This window comes from the organism of the source record quoted next, unplaced genomic scaffold (genome assembly GCF_019419815.1).
Source record: "Pyrus x bretschneideri cultivar Hongxiangsu unplaced genomic scaffold, Pyrus_bretschneideri_v1 Contig77, whole genome shotgun sequence".
NCBI lineage: Eukaryota > Viridiplantae > Streptophyta > Magnoliopsida > Rosales > Rosaceae > Pyrus > Pyrus x bretschneideri.
The window spans coordinates 1,134,017-1,158,311 of NW_025999817.1; the positions used below are offsets into that span (position 1 = coordinate 1,134,017).

The 24,295-nt window shown below is 35.2% G+C and overlaps 2 protein-coding genes and 2 long non-coding RNA genes across 4 annotated transcripts; 2 read left to right on the plus strand and 2 right to left on the minus strand.

Annotated features, from left to right (window-relative positions):
• Window positions 1-7,400: 7,400 nt before the first annotated feature.
• Window positions 7,401-12,043, plus strand: LOC125472920. Its single transcript, XR_007254893.1, has 2 exons — window positions 7,401-7,625; window positions 11,871-12,043. It is a non-coding gene; the product is annotated as an uncharacterized LOC125472920 (long non-coding RNA).
• A 3,631-nt stretch (window positions 12,044-15,674) lies between these two features.
• Window positions 15,675-16,193, minus strand: LOC103964464. The gene has a single exon (XM_009377398.2). The coding sequence runs from the start codon at window positions 16,191-16,193 to the stop codon at window positions 15,675-15,677; it is 519 nt and encodes a 172-aa protein (XP_009375673.2).
• A 3,168-nt stretch (window positions 16,194-19,361) lies between these two features.
• On the plus strand, window positions 19,362-20,790 carry LOC125472910. Its single transcript, XR_007254882.1, has 3 exons — window positions 19,362-19,523; window positions 20,372-20,434; window positions 20,604-20,790. It is a non-coding gene; the product is annotated as an uncharacterized LOC125472910 (long non-coding RNA).
• Window positions 20,791-21,988: 1,198 nt separating this feature from the next.
• On the minus strand, window positions 21,989-22,831 carry LOC103964439. The gene has a single exon (XM_009377374.3). The coding sequence runs from the start codon at window positions 22,723-22,725 to the stop codon at window positions 22,207-22,209; it is 519 nt and encodes a 172-aa protein (XP_009375649.3). The 5' UTR covers window positions 22,726-22,831; the 3' UTR covers window positions 21,989-22,206.
• Between the last annotated feature and the right edge of the window lie 1,464 nt (window positions 22,832-24,295).

The window sequence follows — 24,295 nt, forward strand, 5'->3', positions numbered from 1 at the left end:
AGGGAACTTTAGTAGAGAGCTTCAATTGTATCAACTATCTTCCCACATATGATTGGTCTCATTTAATACATTTCTGTATCCTTTAGTAGTTCTGCATTACCCAATATTTCATGAGTTTCATGAAACAACAAAATATGCATACTGTAAGAGATGTTTGCAACTATACCAAACACAATTACTTCACAATTATGAATTCATTGTTATAAGTAAAATACCATAACTTACTCCCACATTTAAACATGATCAAGACATGCTTGTAAACCCATGCTCGTGACATGTCTTTGAAAAGTTGTACCATGTAGAGCCTCTATTAAAGGGTTTGCAATCATGTTGTAATTGTCAAGAAGCTTTATCTTGATCACTTTCTCCCTTACTTTATCTTGTACCTTCAAATATTTGATATCCATTAATCTTGAAGCCTCTGATCTCCTGTTATTCTTGGCAAAAAAGACTGCTGCTACATTGTCACAGTATATCTTCAAAGGTTTTTCAATGCTTTTCACAATTTGCATTTCATGAATTAAGTTTCTTAACCAATTACTTTGTTTCATTGCTTCAAAACAACCAATGTATTCTATTGTTGACACAGCCCGTGTAGTTTGCTTCTTGCTTCTCCATGAGATTCCACCTCCACACATGATAAATACATAACCACTGGTTGACATTCTATCATCCACACAACCTTCAAAATCAGCATCAGTGTAACACACCACTTCCAAATTCTCCACATTATGAAACCCTAGCATATACTCTTGAGTTTTCTTCACATATCTCAAGACTTTCTTACCTGCATTCTAGTGCACCATACCAGGATTTGGTTGAAACCTTCCAAGTACACTTAATGCAAAAGTCAAATATGTCCAAGTGCATACTTACACTGCCTACAAGTGAGGCAAAAGGTTTATTCTTCATGCCTTCCACTTCAAAGTCTGTCACTGGACACTAAGCCAAAGAGAGTTTATCACATTTAGCTATAGGGAAATCTCCATTACTGCAATTGGACATGTTAAACCTCTTAAGTACTTTGTCAATGCAGTTCTTATGTGAAAGACCTATGGTGCATTTGGATCAATTTCTCACAATTTGAATCCCTAAAACAAAGTGAACCTCACCTAAGTCCTTCATGTCGAAATTTGCTAAAAGCATTCTCTTAGTTTCAGTAAGGAGTTGAACACTGGAGCTTGCTAAGAGTATATCATCAACATACAATACCATGAAGATAAACTCTGATCTTGTTGTCTTCAAATAAATGCAGTTGTCAATTTTATTCTCATTGAAACCAAATGAGGTTACCACTTAATCAAACTTTCTGTACCATTGCGTAGAAGCTTGTTTGAGTCCATAAATAGACTTGTTAAGCTTGCATACAAAACTTTCCTTCCCCCTTTCAACGAATCCTTAGGGCTATTTCATGTAAATTTTTTCATCAAGACTGCCATTTAAGAAGGCAGTCTTCACATCCATTTGATGCAGCTCAAGGTTGAAATGAGCTGTGAAGGCAATGATAATCCTGAATGAGTCTCTGGAGAAAAAGTTTATGTGTAATCCAACCATTCTTTCTGTGTAAACCCCTTAGTTACTAATCAAGCCTTGTGCCGTTCAATATTGCCTTTGGAGTTTCTCTTAGTTTTGAACACCGACTTATTCCCAATTGGTTTCATGTCACTAGTTCCTTCAATCAAACTCCAAACACCATTTTGTGCCATGAAGTTCAATTCTTCTTCCATTGCAGCATACCATAATGTAGCGTGTGAACAGTGCATAGCTTCAGCAAAAGTTGTAGGGTCATCATCATCACCTATATCATACTCCACTTCATTGAGATAGGTCACATAATCACTGGATAATGCAGGTTTTCTTGCTCTCTGTGATTTTCTTAATTCAGTGGTGAAAGGCATAATTTCTGTAGGATTGGAAGAGCCTGTACCATTTTGATTTGAAGTGTGTTGTTGAAATGTTAAAGTCTCAACCATAAGGACAAGTGTAGCGGTTTGCAATAGCAGTGGTGGATATATATGCTAACCACTTGGTTCTTGAGATTGCTGAAAAAATGAAGTGTTGGAGGGAACAGTTATTGGCAAAACCAAAGGTGATGCATCATTATCATTCGATTGCTCCATTTCTTCAAAGGTATAGTTGTTCCTTGAGTGAGAATTGCATGAACCAGAGTCTTCCACAAACTTGGCATTATTGGTTTCAACCAATCTTGTGTAAGAGTGTGGACAATAAAACCTAAAACCTTTGGATTTCTGAGGATAACCTACAAAATAACAGCTTATAGTTCTAAGATCCAACTTTTTCTCCATTGGATTATATAATCGTGTTTCACATTTGCATCCCCAACTATGTAACTGTGCTAGACTTGGTCTTCTACTTGTCCATAATTCAAAAGGTGTTGATTCAACTGCTTTACTTGGCACCCTATTAAGAATATAATTAGTAGTCTTAATGGCTTCTCCCCCACAAGAATTCAAGAAGTTGTGATTGTGAAAGCATGCTTTTGACCATGTCTTTAAGAGTGCAATTCCTTCTTTCTGTAACACCATTTTGAGATGGTGTTCCTGGTGTAGTATATTGTGCTACAATCCCTTCTTGCTACAAGAATAAAGCAAAGGGTCTCTTTTGTTGTCCCATTTCTGTATACCTTCCAAAATACTCACCTCCCCTATCTGATCTTACCACTTTAATTTGTTTCCCTAGTTGTTTTTCCACTTCTAGTTTATAAATTTTAAAGCATACTTGAGATTTTTCAGAGATCAAATACAAATAAGTGTACCTAGAGTAGTCATTTATAAAGAGAACAAAGTAATAGTTGCCACAAATCGTCCTTGTTGGAAATGGACCACAAACATCGGTGTGAATGATTTCTAATAGACTTTCACTTCGAGTGGAATTAGTTTTCTTGATTGATGCAGTGGTTTTTCCTTTAAAACAGTCAAAGCAAGTTTCAAAATCATCAAAATTTAAATATGTAGTACTTTGATTTTCATTAATCTAAGCATTTTTTCCTTTGAGATGTGTCCTGATCTTTGATGCCATAACATGGAAGAATCATTATTAGTGACTAATCTCTTAGGACCTAATGATTCTGCATTGAGATATTCATGAAAATAAGAACATTGCAACTGCCAAAGATCTCCATTGAGTGATGCATAACCAAGCAAATTGTCATACTGATTTTTGAAATACAATCGAATACAATTGTCATCACCAATGAAAGAAAAACCATCCTTTACAAACTTTGAAGCTAAAAGTAAGTTCCTTCGCATGAAAGGTACATAAAGGACATTATTCAACACTAAAACATAACCAGAAGAAAGTTTTAACATGACTTGACCAATTGACTTAATAGTGACTTTATTTCCATTTCCAACATAGACATTGTAATGCTCCTTACTTTGGTCCTTCATGTTTTGAAATTGAAATCCCTGCAATGAATTAGTGATATGCACAGAAAACTAGTGTTAAACCACCATGAATGTTAAGGAATAAAAACCATGTTTGATTCTACTGTAACAAAGACATTTATGACTGGAATACCTTTTTTAATAAGCCAAGCTATAAATCCATCACAATCCTTTCTCAAATGCTTAGTGGAACCACAGAAATGACACTTTTCAAGATTAGTTTTATTAAATTTAAGACCAGTGCTAGTGGAAGTAAGATCAGTTTTAACAGGTATAGCAAAATTGGAAGCTTGTTTCTTGGAAACAAAGTAAGGAGAACCTGATTTAGTTGCAGCTTTGCCAATCTTAAGTGCTGCAGGTTGGCTTGTCCCAAAAACTTTTCCCTTTCCTTTCCCATGCTGCACCATATTCACAGTCTCAAGCTTACTCTTCTTCATTCTCTCCTCCTCTTGACAGCAAATGGAGATCAATTCATTGATATCCCATGTTTCCTTCTGAGTATTATAACTTACCTTGATCTATTCATAATCATTGGGCAGAGAGTACAAGGCCAAATGAATAAGATTGTTAGATAGATTGACAAGCTTAAGTAGATGCTCTTGAATGCTCCCCACACCATCAAACTTGGCATTAATCAATTATGAGAGATATGCCCCAGTTTCCGCCTTATCAAATCTGTTGTACTTTTCTTCAATTTTGGCCATGTATTGTTTTGCCAAGTTTCAACTTTGAATGCCACCTTTGATGTGCTCTTCCATGGAATTTTGCATGATCAACATGGACATATGATTAGCCCTTTCCCACTTGGAAAAATTTTCTTTCTCAGCAACTCTACTGGAGTTTGTTAACGCTGATGGATGAGTTTGAGTGAAGGCAATGCTGAATTCCAGCATACCAAAATGCATTTCAATGTGTTGCTTCTAGGTCTTAAAGTTGTTGCCATTTAACTTCTCAATGCTCATAAGATTGAGGCATGTTAAAACCTGCCATTAGGGTATGTAAAGATTCATTAAGTTGTGACTAATGAATGAAAACTGAAGTTCAATATCACTCAGAAACTATGGATCCAATCACACTTTAGAGCAAGAGATTGTCCATATAATCAAAAGTATGAATCTTATACATTTGGATAGCCAAGTATAAACACCAAAGTACATATAAAGTAATGTCTTAGGACAATAATGAGCATGTATATGTCTCTGATTTCATAACTCACTATACATCAACTTATAGATAATCCCAGTAAATAGTTTATTTGGAAAATACTTTACTTGTTAGTGCTTATAAATTGCTTATTGTTCGTCTTTATTGAATAATCATGAAATCAAAATAGTAGTCTTGCCACTTTGGTGGTCTTCTACCAAATATTTCATGAAATCATTGAACAATACCATTATATCTCTTAATGATAAACAATGTGTTGCCATAGAAATGCGCAACAAGTATGATTATATATTTGATAGTCAGGAAAGTCCCAAAACATAAACAAATTGAACACAGCATGATGGAAATGTGTTTATATTACAATCATAACTTAAACTAGATGAGATCGTCAAATTATGTAGCTGAAAAGAATTGCAATAGTAAACATATGATCACAAACGAGTCCAAAATTTAAGTTGACCTGCTCTGATACCACATGTAAACCTTTATATGTGGAATTGAAATTTAATCAACCTAATATTTAGACACATGTCAATATGAAGGATTGGAGTGATTACACTAATATAAACTAATGAGAACCCATACCACTTACTTGCTGAGTTTGCCATAATAATCAGAAAGTAAGGAACGAGCCAAGGTTCTAAAAGACATTAGGTGCTAGTGGGGCAGTGGGCTGGGACCTAGTGCCTAGGCAGCGGGCTGGGACCTAGTGCCTAAGCAATTAGGTAGGGTCTAGGCCAGCGCCTAGGTGGACTAGGCGGATTTAATTAAATATATTATATTTCAGGTAAATAAGTGTCTATATATACTTAAAATATATATATATATATATATATATATAATTTCATATTAAATTACAAAATAGATTGACATTATATTATGAGCTATTGAAACATAATGAACATAGGAAACAACCATATAATGTGTGTTCATTTAAATATTCAACAAGTCTCTTACAATTTATTGAAAAAAATAAAATGCAAAATGAAGGTTATCAATTTTCTGTCTAAGTGAGTTGTAACCTAGGCGGGTGCCTAGGCTGTCTAGGAGGGCACCTCAATATGTCTAGGTACTATTTCTTAATTTTCAAACGCCTAGGCATTAATTAGGGTGGTAACCAACCGCCTAGCGCCTAGGCGGGGATTTTTAGAATAGTGGCAGTAGCAGGTTTACTGCAAAAACTTATAGTACATGAAGGTTTTGTTCTTCTCTTCTCTAGGACTCGAGTATGTTCTACAAATGATGGGAATTGTATCAAAATGAACTGGTGTCTAAGAAGAGACACCATGCAGCAGTTTTATCGCACAAAGCCATAACTGTTCCATCAATCGTGGGTGCAGTTATGCCACGATGAGTAAAGTTTTTAGCCTACTCATCCTCTTGAGTTTGTGTGGTAGTCACTTCCCTTTTAAGTGTTTTTATCATGATTAAAACACATATTACAAGTCCATAAATAATATAAGTCCATTAAATTTTCATAACATATACAATAACATGGTTTTGTTACAACTCGCATTATTTGAGAAAACCTTACAGATGATTCATGGTAGGCTTTCTCCTAACAATTCCAAAATCATAAAGGAGTGGTGCGGTCTTTCCGTCATGGCGCCGTTGCAATAGTTTGAGGAATTCATAGCCATGTTTTCTTGTCGTTTGTCATTTCTAGGTCTCCAGGTGATGGTACATACAATATTTATCTTTGTCTTAATGGTGCTGGGTCTGACTTGTAAAGTTTAGGCTTTGTAAGCTTATTTTTCATGTTAGTTAAGTGTGGGTGTTCCGTGGATAAGGAATCGTATTTATGAGGAGTTAGTTTTATATGCTATGTTACTTTCTTTTCTTTTTTTTTGCGTGTGGTTTTGGTGTATGTTTGCTTGGCAAAGAGTTATAAGGACTTTTCCGTGCTGTAGCTTATTTGCCAAAGGAGCGATATCTTTTGCAAGTTCATAAAAATTGATGCAAGACTTTGTGTTTGTGAGCATTATTTTTCTGTTTGGTTGGATGTGATTACGTGAGTAAGAACCCAGCTTATTGCTTAAGCCTTAAGCCTTAACGACTTGTTGGATGTTTTCAATGAGTCAACTCAAAGTCCAACCTTTTTTCTTAGTGGTTGACTTCCATTTCAATGAGTCAATGCAAAAGAAAATAATATAATCAGGTTCAGGAAAATTTAAATTAACTTTTGCTCCATAAATTTCATTTCTAAATAGCGATTGGCAATGAAAGAAAAAATAAACAATGGGTTGGATTAGAGAGAACATTGGTTCAATTCCCCTCACACCCTCTTTCCTAAGCAAAACCAACATTTCTTCTCCTAACAGCATAACTTCTGCTTCTTGGATACAAATCAGCCTTCACATCCACTTCATCTTGTCGAAAAGAAAAAGCAGTCTCCTTATCAATTCTTCCCATCCTTAACCCAGTAACTCCTCATCCCCATTCCATTCACAGTGTTTGTGGGTTGTCTAATAATTGGTATTCTATACACATCTAAACTCTCTACTGATGCAGCCTTATTATTCTCTCTCTTTCTTTGCACTACTACTCTTTGACGATGCTGTTCTGAGAAGTTGCCTCAAGTCCTCATCGTTGTTAGAACTCGAAGAATTGCCACTGAAGCTCATTGGCCAATGTGGAACTTATGAAGCAGTGTAACCACCCACACCGCACCCACCCTAACCCACCTTTCCGGCATAATCCTCCAGACCCCTCATGTAAAAATTCATGGCCTTGGTCAAGGTCCTAATAGGTGCAAAAATAATGTACATCAACCTGCTTTGCTTCTTTTGTTGACTGATTGAGCGTTAGTTAGGATGGTTATAAGTTTCTCTCTAACTTTCTCTCTAATCTTTCAATATTCTTTGTATTGCTTCCTTCTTCTTTTTCCCTCTGCAACTCTAGTTACTTTGTTAAGATGGTATCAATTGCCCGAACGATCCTTGGTTCTATCTCTTCCGCTGATGAGTTCGTTGAAGTTCTTGGTGGTTCACTGCAGTTCTTGCAGATTTGCTGATTGGTTTTCTTTGATTCTTGGGTTGCTGAACAACGTATCAGGTCGATTACTTTTCTCCTTTATTTCTGCACACTAAGTGTTTGTGTTTTTGCATCAGTGAAGAATTATGGTGATTTTGGGTGTTTGTTTGGTTGTTTGTATCTAGATTCTTTTACGTATATGCTTGAGGCCGATGCCAAGAATGTTTGAGTATAAAGTTTTCGTTGAAGTTGATAAGGCCGATGCCAAGAATGTTTGACAAGATTGAAGTTTGTGAATGGTGTATTGTGAAAAAAGGCCGATGCCAAGACTGTTTGGGTATATAGTTCTTATTGAAATTGATAATTGCAGATAGTTGAAACTAGAAAGTTGGTGAATTTGCCAAGCATATTGAGTTGAAGTTGTTGCTTTATTGCATTTGTGATGTACAGTGAGTTGTTGTCTTTGAGAATTTGTGGAAATTAGGAATATATTGTTCTTTCTTGAAAGTGTTTAGCCATCAAAATGTCTGATAAGTCAGTGAGAATTGAGAATTTGCTGGGAATGCTAACAGTTAAGCTGCAAGATGATAATTTTGTGAAGTGGGATTATCAGTTTCGGTCAGTTTTGAGAGGGTATGATTTCTTGGATTTCTTTACTGATGAGTCACCCTGTCCACCAAAACTCATGATTGATACTGAAATTGGAGTTACTAAAGAGATTACTGAGGCATGTAAATCTTAGGTTCAAAAAGATATGGCACTGTTGAGCTTGCTAATTGCCACTCTTTCCTATGATGCAATGGAGCATGTGATTGGGTGCAAAACTTCTCATGAAGCCTGGACAAACTTACAAGACAGATATGTTTTTATATCCAGGGCTAGAATAAATCAACTTAAGACTGAATTTCATATGATTCAAAATGGTGGTGATTCTATAGATAAATATATGCTCAAATTGAAAGCAATTCGAGATCAGTTTATTGCTGCAGGGGAGAGAGTGACAAATAATGATTTGGTGATTGCTGCATTGACTGGTTTGCCGCCTGAGCTTGATGTAGTTAAAACATTGATTCTAGCAAGGGAAACTTTGATTCCATTGAAAGATTTCAGGGCACAATTGATTGGTGCTGAACTAACTATAGAAGCAAAGATCAAAACACTTTGACAAGTGGAATGGCTGTGATGTATGTTCAAGGGAATCAGTCTAAAAGTGGGAATCAAACTGATGGTTACTCACAAGGAGAGAGTTCAAGTAATGTTTCCAAAGTTGTTAATGGTCAAGGGTATCAAGGAAACAACATGTCCTATAATAACAGAAATGGTTATAGTTCACAGAATTATAAAAGGAACATTTATGGGGGATATGGTTCTTTTAAGAACTCGAGGCCTTATTAGGGTAATCGACAGAGAGGAAGAAGCAATTATCATGGATCTAGGAACTCTTGGAATGGAAATTCTTGGAATGGAAATAGGAATTTCAAATCTGGTGTCGCAGTTGAGTGTCAAATATGTTCTTGAAGGGGGCACACTGCTCCAAATTGATTAAATAGGAGTGATAGCAGTTCAAGTGGATACCAAGTTACTATATGCCAAATTTTTGGGAAAAGAGGACATAATGCTTTAGAGTGTAGGCACAGAAACAATTATTCCTATCAAGGTGCGCCTCCACCTCCTTTTCTCACTGCATTTTCTGCTCAAGCTTCATCTCACATGACTGCAACAGAATTTGGTTAGAATGCTCAACATTTCTCTGCTGCTGATACATGGGTGTTAGATACTGGTGCATCACACCATATGACACCTAGTCTTGGGAACCTAAATCAACCTGTGCAGTACAATGGTGATGAGAAAATCACTATTGGTAATGTGGAAGGTTTGACTGTTAATCATATCATTCCTGTTGCCTTATCCTGTATAAAGAATACAATCTCATCACATATGAACCAACAATGATTATCTTTACACAATTTCTTGACAGATAAAAGATTAATAGTAATAGTTGGAACATGTAAGATATTCTTGAGAAACAATAAATGTTGTGGAGTTGAAAGTGTTGTAGAACAATCAAGGGATAGCTTGCAGGTTCACAGGATTTCATCAAGTCAAAATTCACAGGATCTCAATGCTCATACCCATAGCTCTCCAACTTTCTCAACATCAACTCCAAGTACAATATCATTGTTGCCTGTCCACAGTCCTTCACAATTAGAGGTAATACTACCAATATCCTCTCCTTTGGTTGAAACTAATGAAGAATCAGTTCACATATGGTCACAAGGATGAAGTCAGGTGCAGTTCCACGAAGATCTTACACAGGGTACATTGCTTCATTTCCAGAATTACAAACACTACAGATAGAAGATTATTGTGAATTTACTGGGGGTTTTTCTTTCATTGCTGCAACAAAAGATTTGGAGGAACCATCAACATTCATAAAAGTTTCTACACTCCCATAGTGGCAACGTGCAATGCAAGAAGAGTTTGATGCACTCAAAGCTCAAGGAACATGGCAATTGGTTCCTTCTCCACATAATAGAACAATTATTGGAAGTAAGTGGGTATATAAAGTTAAGAAAAATCCTGATGGAAGTGTATCCAGGTATAAAGCTAGACTTGTGGCTCAAGGTTTTTCCCAAGATCAAGGCATTGACTACTCAGAAACTTTTAATCCAGTGGTACGACATACTACCGTGAGACTCATTTTGTCATTAGCAGCTATACATAAATGGGAATTGAGGCAGTTAGATATCAAAAATGCATTTCTGCATGGTGACTTACAAGAAAAGGTGTATATGAAACAGCCTCAAGGGTTTGTTGATCAAACTAAACCCAATTATGTCTGCAAGTTGATTAAATCAGTTGTATGGGTTGAAACAGGCACCTCGGGCATGGAATTCAAAGTTCACAAGCTATTTACTAGCTTTGGGATTTGTTGCATCTTCATCTGACACAAGTCTATTTGTGAAAAGTGATGACAAGGATATGGTGGCTCTTTTACTATATGTGGATGACATCATTTTGACAGGTTTAGATGCTAGTAAAGTTCAATAAGTCGTTGAAGATTTGGCAGGTTTTTTTGACAAGGATATGGGAAGACTTACCTACTTCTTGGGACTCCAGATTCACTACAAGGAGAATTGAGACATATTTGTGAATCAATCAAAGTATGTTAAAGATCTTATTCATAAAGCTGGAATTGAGTCTTGCAAACCTGCAAATTCTCCATGCAAACCACACAATCAAATGCTATTGAATGAGGGCACACCATTGCATACATTGTACAAAAGTTTGGTTGGTTCACTGCAATACCTCACTTTTACACTCCCGGATATAGCTTATGCTGTGAATTCAGTGTGTCAATTTATGATTGCTCCAACAGATGTACATCTCACTTCTGTGAAAAGGATTCTTAGATATCTTCAAGGCACGACAGAATGTGGAATTACATATTCAGTTAATACTGATATTCATTTGACATCATTCTCTGATGCTGATTGGGCTACCGATTTGAACACAAGAAGGTCTGTGACTGGCTATGTGGCATATCTTGGGGGAAATCCAATCTCTTGGCAATCAAAGAAACAATCCTCAGTCTCTTGAAGTTCTACAAAGGCAGAATACAAGGCACTTGCACATACTGTAACAGATGTGGCATGGATTCGGTTGCTTTTGAAAGATTTGGGGGTTGCATTACCTATTCAACCAACAATATTCTATGATAATATGTCAGCAATAGCCCTTAGTGCTAATCCGGTGTATCATTAGAGAATTAAACACCTTGATACGGATTATCATTTTGTTCGAGAAAAGGTGCATAATGGTGATTTGTTGGTTGAGTATCTACCTACCGATGAACAGACAACCAATGTTCTTACTAAAGGCCTACACAGTCCAACGTTCACTTGATATTGTTTCAATCTCAAACTCGGTTACCCTAGTTGAGATTGAGGGGGGATGTTGACTGATATTGACTCAAGGAAATGCCACATAATCTGCCATGTCATCGATATTACTGTTGAGAGTTAGTTAGGATGGTTATAAGTAGCTTACACAGTAAGAAAGGTTGTTAGGCTACTAGAGAGGTATAAAAGGCTGATTGTGGCTTAATGTTTGTATCAAGAAATCATTCTATCAGTGCAATATCTCTCTTCTTCTCTCTAATTTTCTCTCTGCAACTCTGGTTACTTTGTTAAGATCTTTGCTTTGCTCGTCGTCATAACTTTGATCTGGATTTTGTATATTGGGCTTTGGCTGAGAGTTCCTGATATGTGTGGATATATAAAGGTGTTAAGGGATCTGAGTTTTGGACTTGTTTCTTGGAAGTAGGCAGTACAACTGTAGAAGCAGTCCAATACGGACGGCAAGGCGAAGAGAAGAGAAATCACTAATAGTGACGGGTGGACTTTTTCAACAATCTAAATCTAATGGGACATGTGAAAGGTACTCAAATATTTGTACAGTATATTTTTATTGATCGGAATATGTATAATTTATACATATATATACACACACACACATACATATAAAAATCGATGTAATCTATATTAAGAGGGATAGAAGTGGGTTTAGCTTCACAATGAGTTAGCAATAATATGGTTCAAATTCGTCTTAATCGAATATAAAATCTCTCACTTATAAGTGAACGAGGAATGCTATTAAATAACATGAGCAAAGCATATAATATATGTATAGTATATATTAGAATGGTGTTAAATGAAAACAACATGAGCAAAGCATATAATATAATAAATTAATCATAGTAGGGTAAAGGTGACCCTCCCAAATTTCCAAAGTTGAGGTTTGGCCTTTTTCTATTGTTCTACTAGTATTTTGTGATGTTTTTGTTTCTCGGACGCAAAATCTTTTGTTTTATAAGTCATATGGAAATAGATTTTATCCGACGCAAAATCTTTTGTTTTATAAGTCATATGGAAATAGATTTTATCCGGATCTTTGCTATAAAGGGCACCGAATCTTTCAAATTTTATCTAACGGCTCACCTGTTTTGACCCTTGAAAAACTGTGATAATTTTTTGTCGTTGGATGAAATTTGAAAAGTCATCACTTGATCCAGTGACCTTGAAGGAAGAGATCCGAAGAAGATCTCTTTCCTAAGTCATACCTTCATTGGGTATAGGAAACCATAACGTGAAAATTATGCACAAAAAACAGTTATGAAGTATCAATTAGTATTAGTATTTGATCTAGGACATTTTGGAAGCAGGTTTTATTATTACTATTATTATTATTTTTAAAAGTTTGAATCTCACTCATTAATAAGGTACTTTTAGTGTTAAATCTGCTATGAGTTGTTCTTTCCTACTGAGAGTTTACCTAAATCTCTTTGGCTTCCACTTTGGAAGTTGCACAAGTAGCACCAAAATTAAAGGTCTTTACTTGGTTGGTCACTCGAGATAATATTCTAACTAACCACCAAAGATTTAAGAGGAATATGAATTTGGATACTAGTTGTTACTATATATATAGTGGTCTGTTGAAAATTTAATTCACCTTTTGAATGAGTGCTCTAAAGCTAAAGCTGTTTTGGAATTCGTTGAAGGTTCCTAGTAATATCCTCTATACTTTTAATTTAGACCTGGAAGGATGGATTACTACTAACATACATTGTAAAACTCTCAGTCATCGAGGGTTAGAATGATGTAATCTTTTCTGGTTTGCGTGTTGGCATATTTAGAAGTGGAGAAATTGTATTGTCTTCAATCCATCCTATCAAGCTTCCTTGGACATTGTGAACACTATTTTGAAGTATGCTTGGGAGTGGACTGATGCTAACAAGGTTTGTCATACAAGTGCTCCGCAAAATTCTTGAAAACTTGGCTTGGGTTTCTCCAAACGAGAGATGGTTGAAATTGATTATTGATGGTTCTCGCCAAGGGAAAAACCATGCTGTCGATTCAGAGGAGTACTTAGTTGGATTGGGGGTTTTTCGGCTTATATGGAAGTAGGAGAAGTCCTTGACTTTGAACTGTAGGATCTCTTTTTAGGTTTGAAAATGACTTTGGAAAAGGGTGCTAGGAGAATACTTGTGGAATCTGACTCTACTATTTTAGTGTCACTTGTCAAATGTACTGGGCATGAGTTGCATCCATTGGCTTCTTTGTTATATGGTTGTAATCACTCGATTACTCAATTATTTTTTCTCATTGGATTTCATTCGAACCTTTTTGTTTCGCCGTGTTGTAACAGAGACACGAATGATATACTATATTATTATTTATTATATAAATAATTATCATAAAAAAATCTATAATTTAATAATTTAAGGAATATGGGTGCTGATGATTTGGCAAGTTGAGTTTTTCGTTGGACCTAGGCTATGTTATTTTGGATGACCCTCCTCCTTCAATTGGTGGCTTACTTCTAGATGATATTTCTGGGGTTGCTAGAACTCAGCTATTTGTGTAAGCCTTTTGGGCTAATGTTCTTCCTTGTTTAGTGGTTCTGCTTGGGCTTTGGGTCCCTTTGTAACAAAAAAAATAAAATACTTACAATAACAGTGTAATCAAAAGCTTCATCTAATTAACAACTTTTTAGTTTCTAACGAAAAATAATTTTTTTAGTGTGACTGTCACATTGTAGGGCCAGCAACAAACCGAGCCAAACTGATTTTCACTTTCCTCAAGTTCAACTTACTTAATTTAATTTCCAAACATTAGCCATGCTTGGCTTCCTTCTTCTATTAGCCGAGCTTTAAAATTTATAGCTCAACAACGAACTTAAGTTGTATCGAGCTATATTTTATAAATAAGATGGTCTGGTATTATAACACAAATTTGCAATTTGGCAACACATTTTACTAATAGAATATATAATATACAAACAATATAACAAAAAAATTTCATATATAGTACTTGAGGACGATCACATAATTTTCTTTTATTTATATATTTTATAGGGGATATAATATATCAAGCTCCGTGTTACGAGGAAAAGTCCAACATCATTTTTTTAAAAGAAAACTAATAAAAATGGTTTGAAAATTTTGAGTTTTAATGATAAGGGAAAAATAAAGGGTAAAATGAATAGTACCATAATTGACTTTTTAGTATAAAAATGTGGTTTTTTGTTAAAATGAGAAAACTTTTTGTTAAAGTTCCCTTTTCTTTTATCCCAAGAAAAGTTAATTAATAGAATCTAGGTTGAGCTCTTTCGTAAAAGTTGTTCACGAGCTTTACAAGCCCAACATATCAACATTCAAGCTTGGTTTGTTTTATATCAAGCGGAATATAGGTTTGGCTTGTTCTTGCACGAGAGGAGATTTGACAAGCCGAAAACGAGTCAAACTCAATCTAAACCCAAGCTCTTTCCAGCCGATTTACATGCAATAATCAATTTACTCATGTTATAACACGAGTATGAATGTCCATTTTTTTTTATAATATATCCTAAATATCATATTAAAATATATCTTAATTTAATAACAAATCAACCATGTCGTCTACTGAAATTATAACACATTAATTAATAATATCATATAACAATATAATTGTCGCACTCAATAACTTTAATAGGAGAGGCCCTTAGAAAAACGTACATAGGGGAGGAAGGCTTGGCCCAATTGGTTCGATCCCCTCCTATTCTATATCGGACTTAGACTGAAGTTAACGATTAAAATATAATATTATCAGCATTATAATTTAGTAGTATTCTTGTTTATTTGTAAGCGAGATGTCTTAAGTTTAAATCTAAGAAGTGACAAGTTCGTAACAAATATTCTAATCCTTTGTATGTAATTACATATTTGTGTAAAAATAAATAATTAATTAAAAATACATATTGACCCAACAAAAAGATAATTTATTTTTTATTTTTTATTTTTTATAGAAAGTACAATTCCGTTGTATCTTGCTATAGTAGGATCAGGCCGAATTAGGCATCATTTTCGGACAATTGACTAGCATCTTGGCAAATATCAATCCAAAGGAAAATAATATAATTAGGATTAGAAAGTACAAATTTATGGCCAATAAGGGTAAATTAACTCTAACACTGTAAATTGCATTTTCGAAAATAAATTGGCATAAAAAATCAAACAAAGAATTGGAATGAACTCATGTTTTTTTTACATCAAATAAAATAATATTCCAGAAATCAGTCTTGGCTGGCTAATTATGCAAACCCAACATTTCTTCTCCGAACAGCATAACTTCTGCTTCTCGGATACAAATCAGCTTTCACATCCACTTCATCTTCCCTAAAAGAACAAGCCTTCTCCTCATCAATTCTTCCCATCTTCAACCCAACACTGTAACTCCTCACCCCCATTCCATTCATAGTGTTTGAGGGTTGTCCAACTATTGGTCTTCTGTGCATATCTGAACTCCCAACAGACTTAATATTATTGTTCACTCTCTCTTCCTCTGCATTACTTCTCTTGGACGACGCCGTTCTGAGAAGCTGACTCAAGTCCTCATCGTCGTTAGAACTCGAAGAGTTGACGCTGAAGCTCCTGGGCAAAACTTGTGAAGCAGTGTAACCACTCACACCACCGCCACCATAACCCACCTTGCTGGCATAGTCTTCCAGGCCCCTCATGTAAAAGTTTCTTGCCTTGGTTAAGATCCTAATGGGTGCACAAACGATGTACATCAACTTGCTTTGCTTCTTTGCTTGGCTAGAGGTCCTCATTTGTAATTTTGATGGATTTTGTAGTGCGTATATATGGGATGAAAAAAGAAGAGAAAAGAGATTTGAGAGGTTTGGAATTGTGAGGTGATGAGGGAGAGTTTGTAACGTGTACGAATATATAAGGGTGTGGGGGATTTGAGGGACTTGGGGTTTGGAACTGTTTCTTGGAAGTAGCCAGTAGGCATTAGAAAGTCTAATTGGGACGGCTAGTACGAAAGAGAGAAAAATATTAATCGTTAATTGCGACGTGTGGACTATATCAAAATTCAAATGGGGCATGTGAAAGGTTCAAATAAGTGTATAATATATTAGAGTGGACTTGTACAACTAAGTTTACTGGTCTTTTGTATTTTATTCTCATCCCCTTTTATCACAACATTTTCTTTAGGAGTAAAAGGGAAAACTTTGTTGAACTTAAAAACTGCTTAGCTTGCGTGATGCGCAGAGTAAATGGCTAATGAGCTAACTATGTCTTTCTAGTGAATGTGAGTGTACCAATTTGCCACCTGAACTCGATCGGCGAGTAGAATAAATGTGGTGATAGTGTAGATCCGATATATGAGTGATCATGGCCAAATAAGGAACACGTCTCGACCTTTGGGTTCTAAAACCTATGCACAGACCCTTTAAGTGAAGGGATCCCCATCTTCTTTTTAAATGGGGCTTAGTTGTCGAACCCACTCTACATCGAACTTCAACAATCTGAATAGTCTATTTTGTAAGTCTCAATTCATAGATTATCTTTGCAAAAATTCTATTTAATTTGAAACCATCTACCTTTTTAATTATCACAATGAAATTTATATGTTTTCTTAGAACAAAGTGTTTGTCAATTTTTTTTTTTTTTAAACTCAAATAGATGCCTCAAATATTTTCGGTTTTGCTAATCTTTTGTAAGGATGATCCATGAGGTGCAACGTGAAAAATAGATAGTTGGTATTGTTAAAGTTCGATGTGGTGTGAACTTCACAACTATCCCCATTTTTATTATTTAAAAAAAAAAAAGGGGATCCTTTCCCTTAAAGGCCTCCCACATATTTATAATCGTTATTCACCGAACTCATTACCTTAAGAATACAAAAGTTGCATCGTGTGAATTGCATTTTGTCGGAAAATTCAAAAGTTTTGAATCAAAATCAATGAGAATTCAATGGTGCTTGTGGGAGATGTCAAAGATGAGCCAACATCATCAATACTTTAAATTCAATGCTTTAATTTTTCTACTCTACAAGATCCGTTCATTGAATCATTTTATAAAATATTCCAAGTTTATCATCTCTTTTCAAGAGTCTTACAATCAAGAAATTTGTGGATATTTAATGACGAAATTGGTATTTACTAAATTATAGTGCGTTAACTGAACAAATACATTATTTATATTGACGAAAATGGAAATAACCGTTAATTGATGGGAAATCCATTATTCAATGGGTATGATTATGGATAAACTTCGTTGGTTAATTTATGGTTATGAATATAATTAATTTTCGTGGTTATGGAGATGGACATAGCATTTTTGTCCCAAACCAAACCGTTGCCAATCCTAATCTAGCAGTATTAGTTTTTACTTGTGAGTGAGAGATTTTAGATTTGAATCTCGAAAGTAGCGAGTTTGTAACCAATTTTTCTTCCAAACCCTTTGTATGGAAGTATATCTTTGTATAAAAAATTTGATTAATTAAAAATATATTTGACTTAAGAAATATTTTTTTTTATTTTATAAAAAAAGTATAACTAATTAAAACAGGGGAAGAAAAGGAAGTAATTTACAGAGTCAATTCCATTGCATATGGCTAGTAGGGTCAGGCCGACAGGCAGATCGTAGCTCATTGCTTGACGACTTGTTCAATGCTATCAATAAATAAAATCCACCTTCTTGTTTCCTACTTTGATGCCACTAATAACGAACCATATCATTTTCGGACAATTGACTAACATCTTGGCAAAACCAATCCAAATGTAATATAATTCAGTGAGCTACAGTTACTACGTATTTGTACTATTTTTTGTATCATTTATCTAATAAAGGTATGGTCCACCACAAGAATGCTCTCCTAAGGTTCTATTTCATTTCAACCCTTAAGATTAATCTAACTGTGAAATAATCCAAAATATGATATTATCCCTTGTTACAACATACCAGATATATGACATTCACGCCTGAAATTCTTTTTTTTTTTTTTTTTTTTTTTTTTACTTTTTTTTAGTCAAAATTATTATTTTGTTATGTTGTAATAGGGATAATATCATATTTTGGATTATTTCACAATCAGATTAATCTTAAGGGTTGAAATGAAATAGGACCTCACAGGTCCTCAAAATGAGGACCTTAGGAGAGCATTTCTATGGTCCACCAACATTTGTGAGTTTCATTAGAGATATGATACAAATAATGGTACAAATAATTAGTAAGCACTGGCGAAACCACATTAAGGGCTACCCAAGTAGCTTTTGGTGAAATTTAATGTAGCCCACCATATATATAATTAGTCACTAATCTTAGTTCTCTCACTTTAATTATATAAAACTATATAATACTATTTACAAACCATCTCTTTTTTCTTACATCATTTTTCTCATTGTTTCTTGTACACAAAGTTCTAAAAACCGCTAAGCGCTAGTTGGGCGGCAGGTTAGGGCCTAAGCAGTTAGGCGGGGCCTAGACGGATGCCTAGGCGGCCTAGGTGGATTTACATAAATTTATAATATATTATAAACTATGAGTATATGTGTACAATTTTAGGACTTTTTTTTTTGGTTAATTTTGTGACATTTACTCACCCCATTATATTAATCATTGTTGTACTTTGCTTTTCATTTGAAAAACAATTGGACATAGGGGTGGGCATAAAAACCGCAAAACCACACCGAATCGTATGAAAAAAAAAAAACGAAAAGAACCGTGTTGACCGGAAAAGTTAACTTGAGTAAAAAACCGAATCGGACCAGTTCAAACCGGTTTCAATTTCGAATGAACAAGTGCCAGCTGGAACCAAACCGAACCGCTTTATTAATAATAAATAAATAAATTATATATATACACACATGTCATGGTATAAAAGGTTGAAAAATTAGTTTCACCAAGTTGCAAAGCAGTGGATCCCATCCCAATTAGGGCTCACCCACCTCACCCTCACCTTACTCACGGCCTCACATCCCCCATTTCACACTTTTAGACTTTCATTCTTTTTTCACTCAGTCGACCACCTCATTCACAACCTCTCATTAGCGATTCCTCAGGCAGCCCACAACCTCAGCTCTCTGCGACGACCCACGTCATCCCTCCACCGCGAAAGCTCACGACTCTTCGTCTTTCGTCCTCCCTCCTTGGTATTTTCTCTATCTTTTCTCATAATTGAGATTAGGAATATGGTTGAGTTCTACTAGTTTCCATTTTCTCTTGGGCTAAATTAAATTTACTCTTGTTTTGTTGTCGTACTACTGTATTATTGTGAGGTTAGCTCGTGTTGAGTGATGTGTAGCCTAAATTGTAATAGTATCACTTAAAACTACCATCTTTTGGTAATCAATAAGAGCATCTATTATTTCTGCCAAGAATTAAAAGGTAGGGCTGGACATTGGGTAGACTGGGCGGGGTTTACCCTCAACCCATAGGCCGAGCCGACATGCTCAGAATACCAACAAAGATGCATAGAAAACTAGAAATCTTAGAAGAAATTTAACGGAGTGGCTATGGACGATGCAATGGAGAGAATTGAAGTTAGGGATTTTGGAGAAAGAAAGCGGCTTATGATATTTTAGAAATCAAAATGCTAAGGTGTGGGAAAGACCACAAAGTTCTAACTTGCATCCATTAAGAGCATGCCATGTGGCATGCGTTAAAGATAAAAGCTTGTTTTAATACTATGCGGGTGGGTTGGGCTTTCATGGGTTGGGATTTTATAAACCGACATTGGTAACACAACGTTAAGGAGAATCAAAATCACATGGGTTGTTAAGGACAATGCCCACACCTAATGTATGAATGTATATTCTATAATTTAGTATATGTGTGAATGGATTTGTTGTTTGTATTGAAAATTGGATTATAACTTAGAAGGGGAGGGAAGCTAGAGGGGTGGGTTGGTGTTTTACAAGGATGAGATATTACAAGGTGTTGATGTATGTGTGCTTACTTTCTTATTTTCTAATGAGTTCTTGATTTTTATATGTTCTAGAAAAAAGAATGGTGACACTTCAGAAACTATTCAGTCCTAACTTGTCACATTTTACTACTGATGGTATGTATGTAACTTTAGTTTTTTAGCAACTTCCTTACTAATTTGAATTGTAAGCTTGTTGTTTGATGTATGTTGTTTGCTTGCTTTCTGAAATAAGAAGTTGTTTGATTTTGTTTGCTCTCTGAAATAAGTTGTTTGATTTGATTATATGTTGTTTAATTGTGTACAGGAGCTACTGTTTGAAAGAGAATCTGCCACTGCCAAGGACATTTGGATTTTTGTTTTTGCTTGTTGTTGCTGCCAATATTAAGAGACCAATGCCTATTTCCTTTAATGCTAATTGAATATTTCCTTTTGCTTGTTGTTGTTGTTGCTGCTGCCAATATCAGGAGACTAATGCTGCTTTGAGTTCTTGATTTTTTTCTTTTGTTGACTGACCAATGCATATTTCTTTTAATTGTCCCTTTTTGTTGACTTGGTGTTACTAACCAAAGACATTTGCATTAAAAAGGATATGTGTTGTATGCAATTTAATATAATCAATTTTAGAAAATGTATTTGAATGCATGATGATTTGGTGTTCAAATAATTTAGTATTCAGAATCGTAAACCGGTAAGAACCGAATTGGGACTAGTGTAGACCGAACCGTACAGTTCTAGTAATAATTTTAAATGGAACCGCACCAAACCGAATCGTAGATATTTTTCGGTTTAGGGGTGAAATCGCACCGAACTGCACCGTGCCCACCACTAATTGGACCTGGTTTCCCCATTAAAAAATAAATTTATTCCCTTATGTTTTAGTCATGAAAAAATCACACACGTGGCAAAGTCAAACAAAAATCCCTCTTTCTACTTAATTTTTCACTCTTCCCATGAGCAGGAGGATCTTCACCAAATCCTCTTTTTGAGGATCATGGGGATCCTCTAATCACATTCATTCATCGTACATCATGCAGTCATAAATTATTGTAAACTTCTTTATTCAAAATTGAATATAAACAATACATGACAAAAATTGGCCGCACGATGTATGATGAACATATGTGATTAGAGGATCCTCTTTCTTCCCATGAGCCCATGACACAAAAACTCAAAACCTCTCCCCCTCTCTCTCTCTCTCTCCATAAACCTCTAGCAAGCAACCATAGTCTGCGATGCAGATGCGAGATGCAAGGTGAAGGATGCGAGATGCAATGTGGGAGTTGGAAATTTTAAGTTGCAGATGTGATGAGAGTTCGAGGTGGCAAGAGTTGCAAAGCCTTTTGTGGTGGGGAGAGTTACAGAGCACCTTGTGCAACGGCAAGAATTTCAGACTGCCTAAAGGGCTGCCTAATGACGTTTAGAGTGACTAGGTCCTCGCCAATTTTTCAAACGATCTGTCCCAAATCGCAGCGGGCTTCCACCATGGCCAGCCTAGAGCGATTTTAGAACACTGCTTGTACGTATATGTTTCAAGTTTGGATTTATTTGAATTTTAACACTGTATTTTCTTAATAACGAAACATTATTTGGCTCACTTTGTGAAAATTTCCTTAAACTAACTAATAATATGAAAAATATAGTATCAAATTTCTTTGTTTATAATTGAAATCTTTAAGCTAGCATACCCGGTGAAAAATTTCTAGCTTCACCGTTGAGTAACATTTTTAAATATAATTAGGAATTAGAAAGTACAAATTTGCGGCCAATAAGGGTAATTCAAATTAACTCTAATACTGTATCGAAAATAATTTGGCATCCAAAAAATCAAACAAAGAATTGGAATGAATTCATTTTGTTTTTACATCCAAATAAAAAAATATTTCAGAAATCAGTTCTTGGCTGGCTAATTATGCAAACCCAACATTTCTTCTCCGAACAGCATGGCTTCTGCTTCTCGGATACAAATCAGCATTCACATCCACTTCATCTTCCCTAAAAGAACAAGCGGTCTCCTCATCAATTCTTCCCATCTTCAACCCAACACTGTAACTCCTCAACCCCATTCCATTCATAGTGTTTGTGGGTTGTCTAACTATTGGTCTTCTGTGCAAATCTGATCTCCCAACAGACTTAATATTATTGTTCTCTCTCTCTTTCTCTGCATTACTTCTCTTGGACGACGCCGTTCTTAGAAGCTGACTCAAGTCCTCATCGTCATTAGAACTCGAAGAATTGACGCTGAAGCTCCTGGGCAAAACTTGTGAAGCAGTGTAACCACTCACACCACCGCCACCAGAACCCACCTTGCCGGCATAATCTTCCAGGCCCCTCACGTAAAAGTTTCTTGCCTTGGTTAAGATCCTAACGGGTGCACAAATAATGTACATGAACTTGCTTTGCTTCTTTGCTTTGCTAGAGGTCCTCATTTCTAATTTTAATGGATTTTGTATATTGGGTATATATCGGATGAAAAAGAAAAGAAAAGAAAAGAGATTTGAGACGTTTGGAATTGTGAGGTGATGAGGGAGAGTTTGTAATGTGTATGTATATATAGAGGTGTGGGGGACTAAATAATAAGTAAATTAAGTTTCCAAAAAAAAAAAAGGTGTGGGGGACTTGGAGGACTTGGGGTTTGGAATTGTTCCTTGGAAGTAGGCGCTAGAAGAAGCAGTCTAATCGGGAGACGGCTAGCCAAAAGAGAAAAAACATTAATCGTTAATTGAGACGTGTGGACCATATCAAAATTCAAATGGGGCACGTGAAAGGTTCAAATATATGTTTATATATATTAAAGTAGACTTATACGACTATGTAAGTTTACTAGTCTTTTGTGTTTTTGAGCATCTCTAAAGGAGATGTCAAAATCCTAGGTCGTATGCCACTGTGCATATTTGATATCAAAAGTCTCTCAACTGAAATATTATTTGCTAACTGAATTTAAAGGCTTGGTGATTTAGAGTTAAATTTGACATCAATGTCAAATTTATTTTTAATTCATTCATGGTGAATCCCTTATTTCATTCACATTTCAACCAATAAAAATTTTGTTTCAACATTTTTTTAATAATTACAACCATTTAAAACTCTATTTAAATAATAGGCTTAATTGGATTAATGGTGATAGACTAGTTGGAAAATAGTCTCTCTAATTAAAAAAAAAAAATTAGTATTTAAGCCCTAGGGAAGTCTCTTGGATTTAAGCCCAAAATTAAAAATTTCGTCGACTCTCTACTAATTGTTAGCACAAGAGGCTCACATGTGAATCTAAAAAGATAAAGTTAACCTCAAATACTAACAATTAACTGAGAGTTATGTTCTAGCCTAATATGTGTGGCTCACGTGCTAATAATTAATGGAGAGTTGACGGAATTTTCAATTTTTGGGAATAAATCCTAACAAACTTCACCACAGGGGCTTAAATCTTAGTTGATTTATTTTACCATAGGGTTATCTTCTAACTACCCTATCACCACGGGGACTAATAAACCAATTAGGTCTAAATAATAAAATAACATTTCACAATTTGGTTGGAGAAGTACAAAATTTGACATAAGACTTAAATTGTCACATCAGCCATCAATTGTAATTTGACTCTTATACTCTATTTAGATGAGGAAATTTAAAATTATTAAAGAATTTTAAAATGACGGAAATTGAAATAACATAATTTTATTTTCTAGAATAGGTGAGTTTTCTTGTTTGATTAACATAAAAGAACAATGGAATTTGAAACAGAATTTGTTATTTTTAAACTTCCACTCATGGAAATTCAAAAATGACACATATTTACATGTAATTTAAACTTGAGAATTAGAGGTCACAAATTCCAAGTTTTTTTTCCACACGGAAATTCTAAATTTCTATGTTTATGAATCCAAACAAGGGAATGGGTGCATAGTAATTCTGACTTTTATCAAAATTCCAAGTTTATTTCTCTCATCCAAACATAGTGCTATAATTTGACATTTCTTTTGGAGATGATCTTATATTGTTATC